Genomic DNA, 13,989 nt, shown 5'->3' with positions numbered 1-13,989 from the left:
GAGTATTTCACATTTATTCAGAAAACATTGATAACAAATATTGGTAATTGCAAATGTCAACCCCAACATAACAGTAAATTGAAAATAGACAAATTTTGCTTAAACCAATGAGAAAAAATAATTAAAAACTGATTAGTCTTCCTGTATCGAGATATGGTCAGTATAGGAAGTATGATATGAAGAGAAGGAAAAACAAACATGAAAAGGACGGAATAACTAATAGGAATGTTACACTGATGACTTGAGGTGACATGGAAGGTCCCCAAATAGTCTGAAGAAATATCTGATAAACTCTCAGTTATCATAAAAATAAAGAATATAGTGAGACAACCATTCACTTCCCATTGAGAAGTTGCAGTAGAAATTATAAATAATTAATGCAATACAGGTAGATTTAATGAAAACAAAGTAGTCCCATTTGGTTTCCAAATTAAGGTGTCAGTTTCCTTCATTTTCTTTGGAAAAAAAAACCCCTCGTTGAACAGCTTATAATTTAAATGAATATCCAATAATAAATTTATGGTGATCAATTTTCCCTTCTACATTTACATGTGGCAATGTAGCTCAGATTGGTGAGAAGTTTATAACAGAGATTAATGTATGATAAATTGTGAGAACCCATATGATGCATGTACGTGGAATAGCTTACAGATTAACCCCTAACTAACCTAGTGAATGATTTAATAATGAAGTAGGAAAATTTTCTGTCCTGAACATTTGTGAATTATTCCGAAAAACCAATTACCGATAACTTAAGGATATCCTTCACATGTTCCTTGATCCTATTAAAAATAGACATACTGCAGATTCAACCAAAGAAAGATTTCTGAGAGAGACATTGATCACAATTGATACATTATGCGCTGTAGTCTGATTTTTGTTGTCATTCATTGTACAATATCACTTGAAAATCAATGCATGCACATTTTCAATATCTGATTCCATTTTCATTTCATGTACATGCAAAGTATGAGTATGAGAACAATATCAGTCATCGTTTGATCTTCATGCATACAGACAAAATAAACAAAATATATACTATAGAAAAAAAAAAGATTTTTCCCCCATCAAATACACGATTTTCAAATTGAAAAGTAAAATTCTACTAATAAACTGGTAAACAAAAATATATTATGCAAATAAAGTGCAACAATACAATCGTAAGATTGTGCAGTCATCAACATTGTTCTTCTTCGTCTAATGGAATTCATTTTGCAACATAAATAAATTTATATATATGTACATCAATTTAATTTCTTAAATCAAAGAAATATGAGGTTGCATCATTGCAATTAAAATATCAAAATTAAAAGTTTAAAAAATCACTCTTAATTAATACGAATCATCTCACAAAACCAAGCATGTCTGAACACTGTAAGAACACAATGTCTCTTCCTTTGCCTTAGGACAATTATAGTGTCAGGGCTCTATACATAGTAAGTCACTGTTTTCTATTAAGGCACACAAAAAGTCCTAAAAAATTTAATACACATTATCTAAAACCATTTACATGCACTACAGAGAATGGAAGACTGAGCACAAAGCAGATACAAAATTTTCCTATTACCTCTTTGAATGTTTCACTCATTTTTTATGGTGTAATTTCACTTTAAAATGATATTCTACATCCAACACTGACATTTTCTAATTTGATTTTTAGGAATTGAAACAAATTTATTGGAAAACAATGTGTAGGATGAGCAAAAATTCAACCGTTTGTAACAAACTGCCTTTTCAACATATTTAAATGAAAAGTTAAACTTTGATTAATTTTTTTTTAATATGAACACTTCACTTGTAAGCAAATCTACCGGTAGTCAAAATAAAAATTGCTGAATGGAGCAGTATGATTTTTAAAACTTCATGATGAGTTCCCTTGTTTTGATTCATAAATAGCAGTGGTTGGTCACTCAAGCTATCAAATGCAATTCTCTCTCTCTCTCTCTCTCTCTCGTCACATACCACTTTAAACAGTGTCCAATTCACTTAATGTAATATGCAGGATAAAGACCTGTATATCAAATTCATTTGTTCAAATCTACATATTCAAAATATATTTCACACTTCCAAAACCATACACAAAATGAAATTCTTTCAAATATCAATTGTAAAATCTATATACCAGTAAAAAAAAAAAAGATCATAACCTGACACTATGCATTCCCAATTGCCAAAAAAAAGTTGGAAAAAAAATTGAAGGAAAAAATTTAAATATGTTATACATTCCCATTGTTCCATAGATCTACACTTAGTTGCTACACAAGGGGAATTACTAGGGACTTGTCCTTGCAATATTCTAGACTTGTCTCCCTTTATTTTCAGATGAACCAGTGACTGTGAGCAAATATTTTGGTCAAACACAACAATTTCATGTTGCTCTGATCAAGCTCTTTTCTTTTTCCCTAGGTTAGGTACATCTGGTGCTAATTCTCTATACTGAATCTGTAATTATAAAAAAAAATACTCTCATTCCAAAGTGTAATCAAATCTATTCACTCTTTCCAACAATTCTAAAGCTGATTCAGAAGTGATGAAGTAGTAGATGACATTGTAATACTTATATAGCATTTAAAATAACACATTTCCCAACAACATACCAGTAAATACTGGAAATGAGTGTCAAGCCAATCTTGCAGAGAATATATTAGAAGCCAAGTTTTAAATTAAAAAGATTTTTAAAATCTTTCACATTAAAGGTACATGTATTAGTGAGAAAATATTCTAATGTAAAGATTTAAATAAATACAAATATTTTTTCCAAAAAGCGATTCCTAAAAAAGCCTACCAGTTCACTGTCAGAAGGCACTCTGGACAAGAAATCAAGCAGTTCATTGTTGGGTATTGCATTGGGAGCACGCAACTTCTTTGTAAACTTGTTAATGCCTAGAATAGAAAAAGAAACAAGAGTTTAATACGGACATAGTCTCTCTATTAAATGTTAAGGTCACAGAGATGCTCTGATTTTTGGATATCCAATGTTAAAATTTTAGAGTTACTACAATACAAGTACCAATTAAGTAATGTCAGTTTATGGACAAAATACTGAACAGAAGCCTTGAAAAAATGTAGTTTTGAGTAAAAATAATGTGACCTTTAAACAAAAAAAATTGTAATACTACATGTACCCTGTACATGTATCTCACAGGTCAATGGCATATATTTGATATTTGCCTAATCTTTAGCTGAATGAAAATCACAGAAGTAAGACAAGATGGCCATTTGATAAACAAAATAATCCTCATTTCTGTAGTGAAAGGTACATGTATGAAGGTACATGTATGACAAAACAGTTGTTGAATGCGATTTTTATGACAATATATGATTTGTTGGACCTCCATATGGAAATGCTAAACACAATACTGTGGAGTCATTTAATTTCGTGGAAGCCAATTTTCGTGGATTGCGAGTTTTTTGCTTATTTGTGGGGATGTAATTTCATAGATGCATCTATTGAAACTGTTTCTAGGTAAACTAAATTTTTAAATACGGTAATTAGTTTTTGTCGAGGATGTAAATTCGTGGGTGAAGGCTACCGACGACTACCATGAAAATTGAGCCACTATGAATTTCTAATGATTCCACAGTAACTTTATGTGACTGACTTACCCCATAATAAGATGAGAACACGGATTGGAAGGTAATACAGTACAATGACACCGATGGATAACACAGTCACAGCCAGCATGGACAGCCAGGGGACCGTCCAGTTGAATGTACTGAAAGACAACCAATCATACCAAAATTTACTCTCGGGTAAAAAAGTTATCATGTTTCCACAAAGTTCAAGAAAAACAAAAGTTCCAAAAGATAAATCCAAGCTGTTCAGTGGACTGAACGATGCACTGAAAGGTCTGCAGAGTTGACTGGATGGCAGAGCAATGCTATTTAATTAATTTTGTTGAAAACTCTCAAATTTCACATAACTGAATGGCGTAGCTTCTTAATGTGAATTTGAGCAGCGGCACAATATGTACACGCCTCTTATTCAGGTGTCAAACTTTTACATGTTTGCACAATGCCCCATGCAGTTAAGTAACCAGATAGAGGAGTTTAGGGTGTCTTACTTTTTGATCCTCTCCCCGAGAGATGCCACCATGTCCATTCCCTGCTGGACTTGTAAACAAACTTCTTGAGCTGCTTGGAATTTTTCTCGAACACTCTTTTTCTCATCCTAAAATAAACAACTTAAACATTAAGTGTTCGAAAAGTTATAAATTGTTACTTGGGTTTTAATTGTTCAAATACTTGATTTGCATAAACAACAAGGTTTTAACATAAGGGTGATATATACAATAGATATACGCATGAAGTACATAAAAACATAAAGTTTTAACAGTATACAAAGTACATGTACTAATAATCCTCCATTCTTAGACTCAATGGAAGAAATATCCACTAGACTAGTATTTCTCAGAATAAAAGTTATTGAATCATATTTGCAGAAAAAGGAGTCTTTGTTAAACACTACTAACTTAATCCCTAACAACTGTTCAATCAATGACCTTGAATATTTAATGACATTGACATCTGACCTTACCAGACATTTCAGTTAACAATACATCTTTTTTTTGTATGACCTAAGTCCAAAATGTTGATAGACAGACAAAAAGACACACACACAGGCAGACTAAAAATGAATACCAGTATGTTCCTATCTTTGGATATCTCAACATAGGGATGGATTTGTTGTTTAATTTGATAAAGTAAGATTGCACCTTCTTAAAAAACCAATATAATGAAGCAACAATATAATTTAAACTAAATCGCAATACATGTATTACATCAGAGTTCTGTAACTTTTACTGTAAGCAGTAACTAATCACAAAGCTCAACATCTGATTATAGAAATATAAAATTGCTTTACTGTTTAAAGCATTTATACTTTTAAAGCATGTATATAAGCACATATATTACAAACTTATACAATCTGGAATACCGTAATCAACAAATTTAAACATTAAACAATAATCATTGATCATATTTTCAAGAGGGAAATTCTGTGATTTCCATGCATCAAAGCTTTCATGTGGTAGTTATTTGGGACTTTTTTGTGTAAGAATTTGCAAAATGAACTACCATTCAGATTATAGTTTTCAGAACACTCTTTCCACACAAATATTCTACATTTACAGTAAATAGGTCTTTCAGCTAGGCAATGGGAAAATTTAACACTTAGTCTAAACAGCTCCTGTCAAATGGGAGTTGTTTAGTTTTTGGTTTGCAGAGATAAATAGTTTTTAAGCTAGGTTAACTTACACTCATGGGTTTTACAATCTAATTAAAATCAGATCCTAGATGCTCCAATGATATGTTGCTACCTAGTGCTATTAAGTTGATTCTCGATGCAACACTCGATGCAGCATTAATCAAGGATACAGGGAAAAGTCGTTAATTGATAGCAACGGCGATCTGATTTTAATCAGATTGTTAGGCTTAACAAACACCTCCAATCTATTTTCTGTTCATTTACTTTGTTCAGGAGATGGAAATAGGAATGAATGAATGACAAAAAATGATTTATGTTTTTTGCATTATTGCTAAAAAATGACTAGCTTTCTTGCTGTTTATAGAATCTAGCCTACAGAAGGGCCATGTCAACAATTCTTCAAGCAAATACTGTATGGCTTCTATTGTTAAAGCATGCCAAAATCAAATTCATATATCGATTTTGTTTTGAATTAAATATGTTAAATTTTCCATTAATAACAAAACATTACACAAAACTTTCCGAGTAATCCATACAATATGGTGACCAGCAATCCTCTAATTATGGTGACAAGGCCCTCTTAAAATCAGTTTTACCTTTTTCTTTTTTTTACTGAATGATATCTTTTTTACATGGTGCTTCTACATAAATAAATCAGTCACTTGAAAAACAAACTAAAAGGTAATTAATGCTGGTGGAAAACAAAACAGCATGCATTTCTTTAAACACAGTGTTCTGTGAAACAAAAAGTCAATCACTTGGGCTATCATTTCACAGCAGAACTTTCAAAAGAATCAAAATTTGGAGCTCAATATGAGAAGAATTATATAGCAAAACTTTCCAAGTTTTTTAAAAAACAGATATTAATCCTACATAACAAAGAGTAATGTCATTAAGGAGAGGATTAATACACTGGATTATTAAATACAATGAAAAAATCAAAACAAAATTTCAACAAAAATTTTCCCGTGCTTGATAAATCAAACAAAGTTAACTGAATTAAGTATCAGTACTAATAGGTGCTAAAGTGATTTTTAAAACACTTAACAAAATAACTAAATGTACATACTGAAGATGGTGTTTGTAATTATCACAATCCAAAACTAAATTTTTTATCAAACTCATCAGAAAAAAAATTGATGATATGTGTTAAAATCATACCTTTTTTTGCTTTGCAAAAAATAGTGTCAAAATTAAATGCACATGAACATTGCAAAAATCATGCAACTTGCTACATTATATTTTGTCTTTAATCTACCCATACATGCTAAATCATGCATACTTTTACAAATATGTTCATTTAAATTAACAATATGATTAGAGCATTTTTTTAAATTAGTCTCCGTTTCCTATATCAATATATTTTTTAATTTCTTTTGAAATGCATAGAATTTATCTATAACCATTTGCCCAAATTTCAGCTCATTTCTGAAATGTACCATAACGAATTACATTTTGTACTAAGAAAAAAAACCCCAGATCTGCACATACCTTTGCTGCATCATCATCTTCATCATCATCTTCTTCATCTACGCTTACCTGTTTAATTATCAAAATAAGCCAATTAATAGTCCGCAATTCTTTGTAAGTGCATCAAGAGATGTATTCTCTTATGTTACTTGTGTCAAGCATTGGTTTACAACTCATAAAAATCAAATTCCACTTACCACTTCCTCTTTGCTCTCAACTGAAAACGCTTCTTTTGCAGACTTGATGAGATAGTTTTTCAAAAATAGTAAGAGCAACGTCACAGGTAACATGTATGGCTCGAAAAACCAGGTGATGATAAGGAACACCTATAACACATTATATTACAGAACATACAATTATAATAAAATTTCGAAAAAATAATTTTAAAGGACCGACAATATCATATAGTTCGGAATTGACTGTTATCTAACAATAATCAATTTTAATATATAGTCTTATACAATTGAGAATTTATTAATTCATGTACATTCTCAGTTTATTTGACTCTGAAACTGTTAAGGACACAAAAGCATTGTCATCATACTAACTGTGAAGGCAGTAATACTCCTAGCCTTGGACTCCCATTCAAAACAGCTTTGTAGAAATTTACCGACCTCCATTATGGATGATATAATTTGCGTAACTCTGTTAATGTTCCTTTTCATCAGCTGAAAATATCAGAAAATCAAACTATATCATAGACCCCAATATCCAAGGTCCTATGGGTCTTCAAAATATTAACAAGTCCTGATGATTTATGGGGCCTTTTCACTTAATTTTTTACATCCCCAAACACTGGAAGCTCCTAAGGGAACTTATGTTCGTGATGATGAAATGAAAAGCGATCTTGAGTCACAAATTATAGACCCTTGATTGGCATCACTTGCCACCAGAAAAATGGATGATATTACAGGAATGCTTTTTTGGCTTCCGAAGTCATCATAAATCAATTATGTACACAGTAGATTGAAGATAATGAGGGGACTTTCCTATGATTTCTCATCAAAATGTGTCAGATTGAACAGCTAAAAACTAATTAATTTTATGACATTGACATACCGAAATTTTGAACTTTGGATCAGGTTGCATATATTTTTCCTCTCTGGGGTTGACAGTGCGAATGGCAGCTTTCACCTAGGAGAAAAAACAATTTCCAATGTAATGGAAATGAAACGTGAGCATCTAATGTATTCCACAACTCTTATCAAATAAATAGTAAACTAAATAAAATTCATCATAAACTAATGAAGATGTTGATGCTACTGTGGTTTCATCAATATTCGTTGAATACCAATTTTCATGGATTTCGTTGTTTCAATGAAATTAAATGTTCTTTGAAGTCAATTTTTACTAACAATTTGTAATGATAGGGTAATTGGCCAGGAATTTACGTATCCTTAAAACAGTGATTTTTACTTTTTCCACGAAAATTGATACTATTGAATATTAATGAAACCACAGTATCAATTTCATGACTATTTTCACCTTTATTCATTAATTATTTATGGAAAATGAGACAAAGTGGTGTTGTGAATGACTAATTATAATAAAAAATTTACTGGGTTGTAAATGAAATCCATTTCCAGTAAAATGGCTCCTTTGGATCTTCCCAGAAGTTTTTTGTCCTTCAATGCATACCATCGCCTCAGCCCTCTCTTCATCTACAGGAAATCAGACAATACTGAATTAGATAGAACACACATCACACATGTAAAGAACCCAGAGAGAGAGAGAGAGAGAGAGAGAGAGAGAGAGAGAGAGAGAGAGAGAGAGAGAGAGAGAGAGAGAGAGAGCTTTTTACCAGAAGAATAGGAATGGCGACTTTGCCCAGGAATTCTGCCTTTTTATCCCTGTCCTCATCAAACACTGTCACCTCTAACACAGAGTGGACGTCCTTTACATTGCTGCAAACAAACAAACACACAAGATAAATTCAACTGTTTAGTTGAAAATAAAGCTTAGTAGGTATCTCTTTTAATCATCTACCTGTAGTTAGGAAACTTATGATATGTGTACAGGTAAAGAGATGTACTGCAACTTAAAGGTAAAAATTCACTTGGTAACATTGAGTGCTAGAAATTCCTTATGTGCCGTGTAGAGGTACTAACAATGTGAAGACTTTGTTCCACTCTGGGTTGAGAGTTTTGTACTCTGTCTGTGTCTGGAGTCGGGCATTGACCAGCTCCAACACACAGAACGGGTCACTCTTCCCTCCGATGTCAGCTGCCAGCAAACCCTGGGCACGGATCACTGCAAAATTATCAAATATAAAACATTTTACTAGAACAGCAAGAGATCATAGGTTCAAATCCCAGCAGAGGAACTATTTGTCTATATTACAATTGTTACTAATCTTTGTGCTAAAAAATTCTGAACTTATTTTGTAAAACCATGTACCAATTTAAACTTAGAGTGCACTTACAAACATATGAGAGTTATACACATGTATAACTTCAATAGAAAACAAAGTGCCCTCACAACCTTGACAGATCACAACTGCTCACCTTTTACTTGAAGCCATCCTATGTCTTTCAGGTTTTTAAAGGAGTTGATTATTCCCTGAAATATCAATTCAAATGAAATCATATACATGTAAATATCAGAAAAAATTTTTGGGTTGAAACTAATCAAATTTTAGATGTAGTGGCATTGCGTACTGGTATGATTAGTGTCAGTGTCACTGTCATACATACTGAAAACAATTTCAAAATTCCATGCAAAATTATTTCCAGTAAAAGGCTTTACCAACATTTTTAACACAGTAGAACTCAAAACAATTCTTTACACCTTCCAGAAAGTTTTCATAGTGTAAATATTTTATGGGGATTACTTCCTAACACAATTCATTAGGCCCAACAATATTATGTTTTCACAGTAATCATATATAAATGCAGCAGCCTAATTAAGTGATCAGAGATGAAGGGAATCAATTCGTTCCCAATCAAAACAAAACCCAATATTTCCTTTATGCTGATTCATGTATATTTCCTCAAGATGCAAAAAAAAAATCAATATGGATGTTTTGCATAAGTTTTGCATTAAGGGATAATGAGTGGGATTGAGTGTTTATTTTCTGTCTGCCATAGAGGGACGACTTACATAGCTGCGGTACAGGTCGTCTCTTTCCTTGGTGTTGGTGGTGTAATTGACGAGGTCGGTGATGGTCTCGGCTCCCTGAGTCCCGCTGATTGTGAGCAAGAGTTTGATGGTGCCAGCTCCGTCCTCCAGATCTTTCACTATGGTGTGCGTTCTCTCCTTTTCTATTTCCGAAAGATCGATGGTAGCTCTGATGGAAAAAGACGGGATTCCACTTAGTTATTGAATCAAATGCCGCCACATGAAAACAGGATATATGTTCCTTTGTCAATACAGAGAACCCATTAGCAGGGCTTTTTACCTCTTTTGATAGAGGTCAATGAGACACACTTCACAAAGAACCTTGCAATGTCTCTTTTAAAGACAGATGAACCTTAAACAAATACCCTCTTCCCTGATGCATTTTCACATGTGCATGAAAAGGAAAAGAGTATGTTCATTATCTAGCAATATGTCCTCTTTTCAACATGATCATAAAGGTCACAAACCTGCCCATGAAATCGTCCGACCTAAGGTCATGGTCATAGACACTGATTTCCAGAGTCTGACTCTGGTCGTCAAATGTCCGAAGACTGAACTGCTCCAACCACCGTGGGTTCAGAGTCTTGTATTTGTGCTGAAAATACATGTGTAAATGACACAAATAAATAAAAGCCTGCAGACAGAAAATTTGATTAATAAGAAAATATTTTGAAAGTATAGAAAGCACTGTTAATTGGTTTTCATAAAGAGGTATGAAGACAAATAAGTAAATACCGGTATTTGTCTCTCAGACTTAAAAATTTTGCAATGTGCTCCTCGCAACATAATTCCCGATAATTTAAGAATTTTTGTGATTGTTTCGGATATATAAATTATATTATATCCACAAAAGTTAATTTTTCCCGGACACGTACTTTACTCTTGTACTTCTCCTGACCCAGCCTGAACTTGACGTAGGGGTCACTTAGTCCGTTATCATCCATAGCCATGAGATTCTGACCCTCCACTAACACAATGTTCACGATTCCACTCCAGATCTGCATCTTCAGTTTCCTGGCCTGTGATTCTAGACTCCCTGCAGATTTCTTAATTGTTGTTGTTCTCGACTGCTGGAACTGCTACAAAAATAAAACATACCTCAAAAATCTTAACATCAGAGATTTCCATGTCTCCAGATGACAAATGAAATAACGATAGGGTTATATAACATTAAATATGATGGGTTTTTCATTAAAGATAAAAACCTTAAACAAGTGTTGTTTTTGTTTGGCTTAATTTGCATGTAAATCACTGCATTTGTTTAAATCTAAAATCTTAATGTTAAACATCATGTTATGTAGCATTTGCAGTAGCAATTATATTGATTTTATAATATCTTAAATATCACTTAATGACTATCTCCAAATCAATAACAACTCAATATTCCTGCCCATTTCTTTAATGATTAGGATCTAAGATTCCATTTAATGGGGAAATAGCGTCATCCTTCACAGCCAGAATATTGTAAGTATAATCCTGACAAATTACCATGCAATCCTGCTGGCGGAATGTACAGTTTAAAGCATTTCTGCATCACAATTAGACAACCCACTCCTTTCCTGAATTATATGCTTTTGAAATGTCATGCAAATGCATTGATTTTCATAAGAGCGTTTACTTCTACCAATTTGTTGAATTATTTCAAACATAAAATGTGTTGCTCATAAATATTTACCTTCTGTACTCCTGAAACTTATTTACCAGAAAAAGGATAAATTATTTCTCTTTGTAAAATATGCATCTGTCATACTGTATTTCAATCTTCTGCAGATCATGAAACACTTGATATTACTGTAATTGTCATAAAACAATTAAATAATCAATTAACATAAAAAATACACAGAAACTTGATTATTTGCAAAATTGCTGAAAACTCTGACGAGGGACATCTTTGACGCAGCATTTTATTTGCCTGGGAAACTTAGCAATAGACATGGATATATTTTTCTACCGCTAACTTGATTGTGTTTTGTAATGTGATTGTATAAAACACAATTTTTAATGATTTACCAAGAGTAAAACAATTGTCAAGTTCATCACTCATGACTGTAAAAAATGAACTGACGTTCAAGAGATAACTGAATGATCATTCACAGAGCTCTGTGTTTAAATCATCGTTGGAAACCCACGGTCGGTCTCGCTTCTCTAAGAGGTAAGAGAAGCGAGACCGACCGTGGGTTTCCGACGACGTGTTTAAATATGTTTGTCAATAGTAATATCATGCCAATGACCAGATACTTCACACTGAACTACATCTATCAGTTCCAAACATAGTTATCTAGATATTGATTCAGGCTTTTGGCAGTTTCATCTCAAGACTTAATATTCAGTTTTTTTCCCTAAGGTTTGAACAACAGGAAATCATTTTTATCATTGATTTTCTAGATCTAAATTAAATCATCTTATTGTTTATATTACATAACTCCTCAAGGATAATTTGGATTCACAAATCACTATCATTTATAAATAAAATCTTGATTTTGTGAATCTCTTGACAATCCGTTTTGAGTGAATTAACTATTCTCCGACAGCATGCTAAATGTGATCATAAAATAAAGAATAACCAATTTTGAATATCCTGAGTGATTTGCAATATTTATTCTTAGAAACAGAGTTCTAGCATTGGCCATGGTCTCCCATGAAGGCACATAAAATATTTTATCTTGGCAAGACACTCATTATAACCAATACATGTACCAGTACTTAGAATAGACCATATATTAAGTACAGAAATATAAAACATAATATTCTACATGTATCCCCTGAGTCAGCGTCTTGACTAATACCAAACTTGAAGCATGGCAGACATACCAATCCCTTGTGCCATCTAATCTATTGTGTGTAACTGAATCATGAATGACACAAGATTGCTAATATGGGTATATTATACAAGAATCATTATCCTAGCATGTTGATGTAGACAATATAGACACATATGGATGTTATCTTATTTTACATATGATGGTAGAACGCTAATAAAAGTTAGCTTTTTATTAATGCAGTCAACCTGCATATACATGTATTAAGTGTACTAAACTACTCAGACTTCAAGATCTAGGCCCCATCCCCAATCCATCAAAATAAGATCCCCTGATTTATCTCTGTGGTCCCCAGAGATCGATCTATCTAATGCCAAGCCTAGATAATGTCCAGTCTCCACTTAGCAAGAAATGAATGAGTCCCTCTAATCACTGTAGAAATCAATAGTGTCTACCTCCCTCCTGATACATCCCTTTGATCAAAGACTGTTGTCTTAGATCCGTGACATTGTCAAATCAATTCAAACTCTTCACAGTATTAGATGAAGCCAAATAAATGGTTTTTAATACCACTTTAATGATAAGAACTGGGTCATTTTATTTAGACTGTGGTGATGACTTTCAGACCAATTAATACATAATAGGAACATTCCTTAATCTTAAATATCAATATATATATAGGAATAAAATGATATTAAAACTAATGAGGCAAGCAACTTATGGAAATTCATTTTGAGCATCTCTCTCCTTAATAAGTATCTGACTGGATCTACTTCTAGTGTCAACCTTTTTATAAGTATTGATAAATTTTGAATTATTTCACCAAAAATTACTGCTGAACAATATCTTATTTAGCTTTTTGGTGAGACTGAATCCTGAGATGTGTTCAGCAGAACATAGCTAACAAGTGCTTGCAAGAAACCCATAACACAAATTTGGGCCAGCGCCCATAAGCGACCCATGAGCAGAACAGGCCTCTGTTTCCTACAGTTGTCATACAGAACAATGTCTAGTGCTGCCCAAGCAACCCACCTCTTTCTCTTCCCCAGACTTTGGCACCAGTGTACACTGTAGTAGAATGTAGCCCATGTATTCATCATCTTTCTTCTCTTTCAGCTCCAACTTCAGTTCTGTAGGACTGCAAATTCAAAACAAATTTTCATTATTACTTTGTGACATGATTCTAATTACAAAACCTATTTTCAATTAAAATCTATCCATGCATGTAATTTACTTTAAATTGAAGTTTGTGACATACTATCATTGATGTATTTTTGTTGCATAAAGTTATTATAGTTTGTGACTTTTACCCAACAACCTGAGCTGTGGACTCATGCAAAAGCAATATGAGATGACTTGACTATCATCTTCATATACTCTAAGAATTTCATGGATTCTCCCTAAGCAACAAAGCAGCTATCCAATTACATCTTAATT

The 13,989-nt window shown here is 32.8% G+C and overlaps 1 protein-coding gene across 9 annotated transcripts in view; it reads right to left on the bottom strand.

Moving 5' to 3' along the window:
- LOC128178895 (multiple C2 and transmembrane domain-containing protein 1-like) overlaps positions 1–13,989 on the bottom strand; it is a 41,111-nt gene continuing 27,122 nt past the window's right edge. For 7 of the 9 annotated variants that reach the window (XM_052846289.1, XM_052846290.1, XM_052846285.1 and 4 more), the window contains 16 exons: positions 13,585–13,690; positions 10,669–10,872; positions 10,261–10,388; positions 9,776–9,962; positions 9,181–9,235; positions 8,785–8,926; positions 8,478–8,580; positions 8,236–8,337; positions 7,736–7,810; positions 7,225–7,344; positions 6,874–7,002; positions 6,698–6,745; positions 4,065–4,171; positions 3,607–3,716; positions 2,786–2,883; positions 1–2,442 (listed from right to left, as the gene is read on the bottom strand). In XM_052846289.1, the coding sequence (XP_052702249.1) occupies positions 2,383–2,442; positions 2,786–2,883; positions 3,607–3,716; positions 4,065–4,171; positions 6,698–6,745; positions 6,874–7,002; positions 7,225–7,344; positions 7,736–7,810; positions 8,236–8,337; positions 8,478–8,580; positions 8,785–8,926; positions 9,181–9,235; positions 9,776–9,962; positions 10,261–10,388; positions 10,669–10,872; positions 13,585–13,690 (1,774 nt within the window). In that variant the 3' untranslated portion in view covers positions 1–2,382. Of the gene's footprint in view, positions 2,443–2,785; positions 2,884–3,606; positions 3,717–4,064; positions 6,377–6,697; positions 6,746–6,873; positions 7,003–7,224; positions 7,345–7,735; positions 7,811–8,235; positions 8,338–8,477; positions 8,581–8,784; positions 8,927–9,180; positions 9,236–9,775; positions 9,963–10,260; positions 10,389–10,668; positions 10,873–13,584; positions 13,691–13,989 lie in introns of those variants that run through there. The other 2 variants (XM_052846287.1, XR_008243015.1) reach the window with 2 other exon arrangements.

This window comes from Crassostrea angulata, chromosome 3, assembly GCF_025612915.1.
Source record: "Crassostrea angulata isolate pt1a10 chromosome 3, ASM2561291v2, whole genome shotgun sequence".
In the NCBI taxonomy this organism is placed as follows: domain Eukaryota; kingdom Metazoa; phylum Mollusca; class Bivalvia; order Ostreida; family Ostreidae; genus Magallana; species Magallana angulata.
The sequence above is the reverse complement of the archived record's forward strand: the minus strand, read 5'-3'. Positions and strand labels throughout refer to the sequence as shown.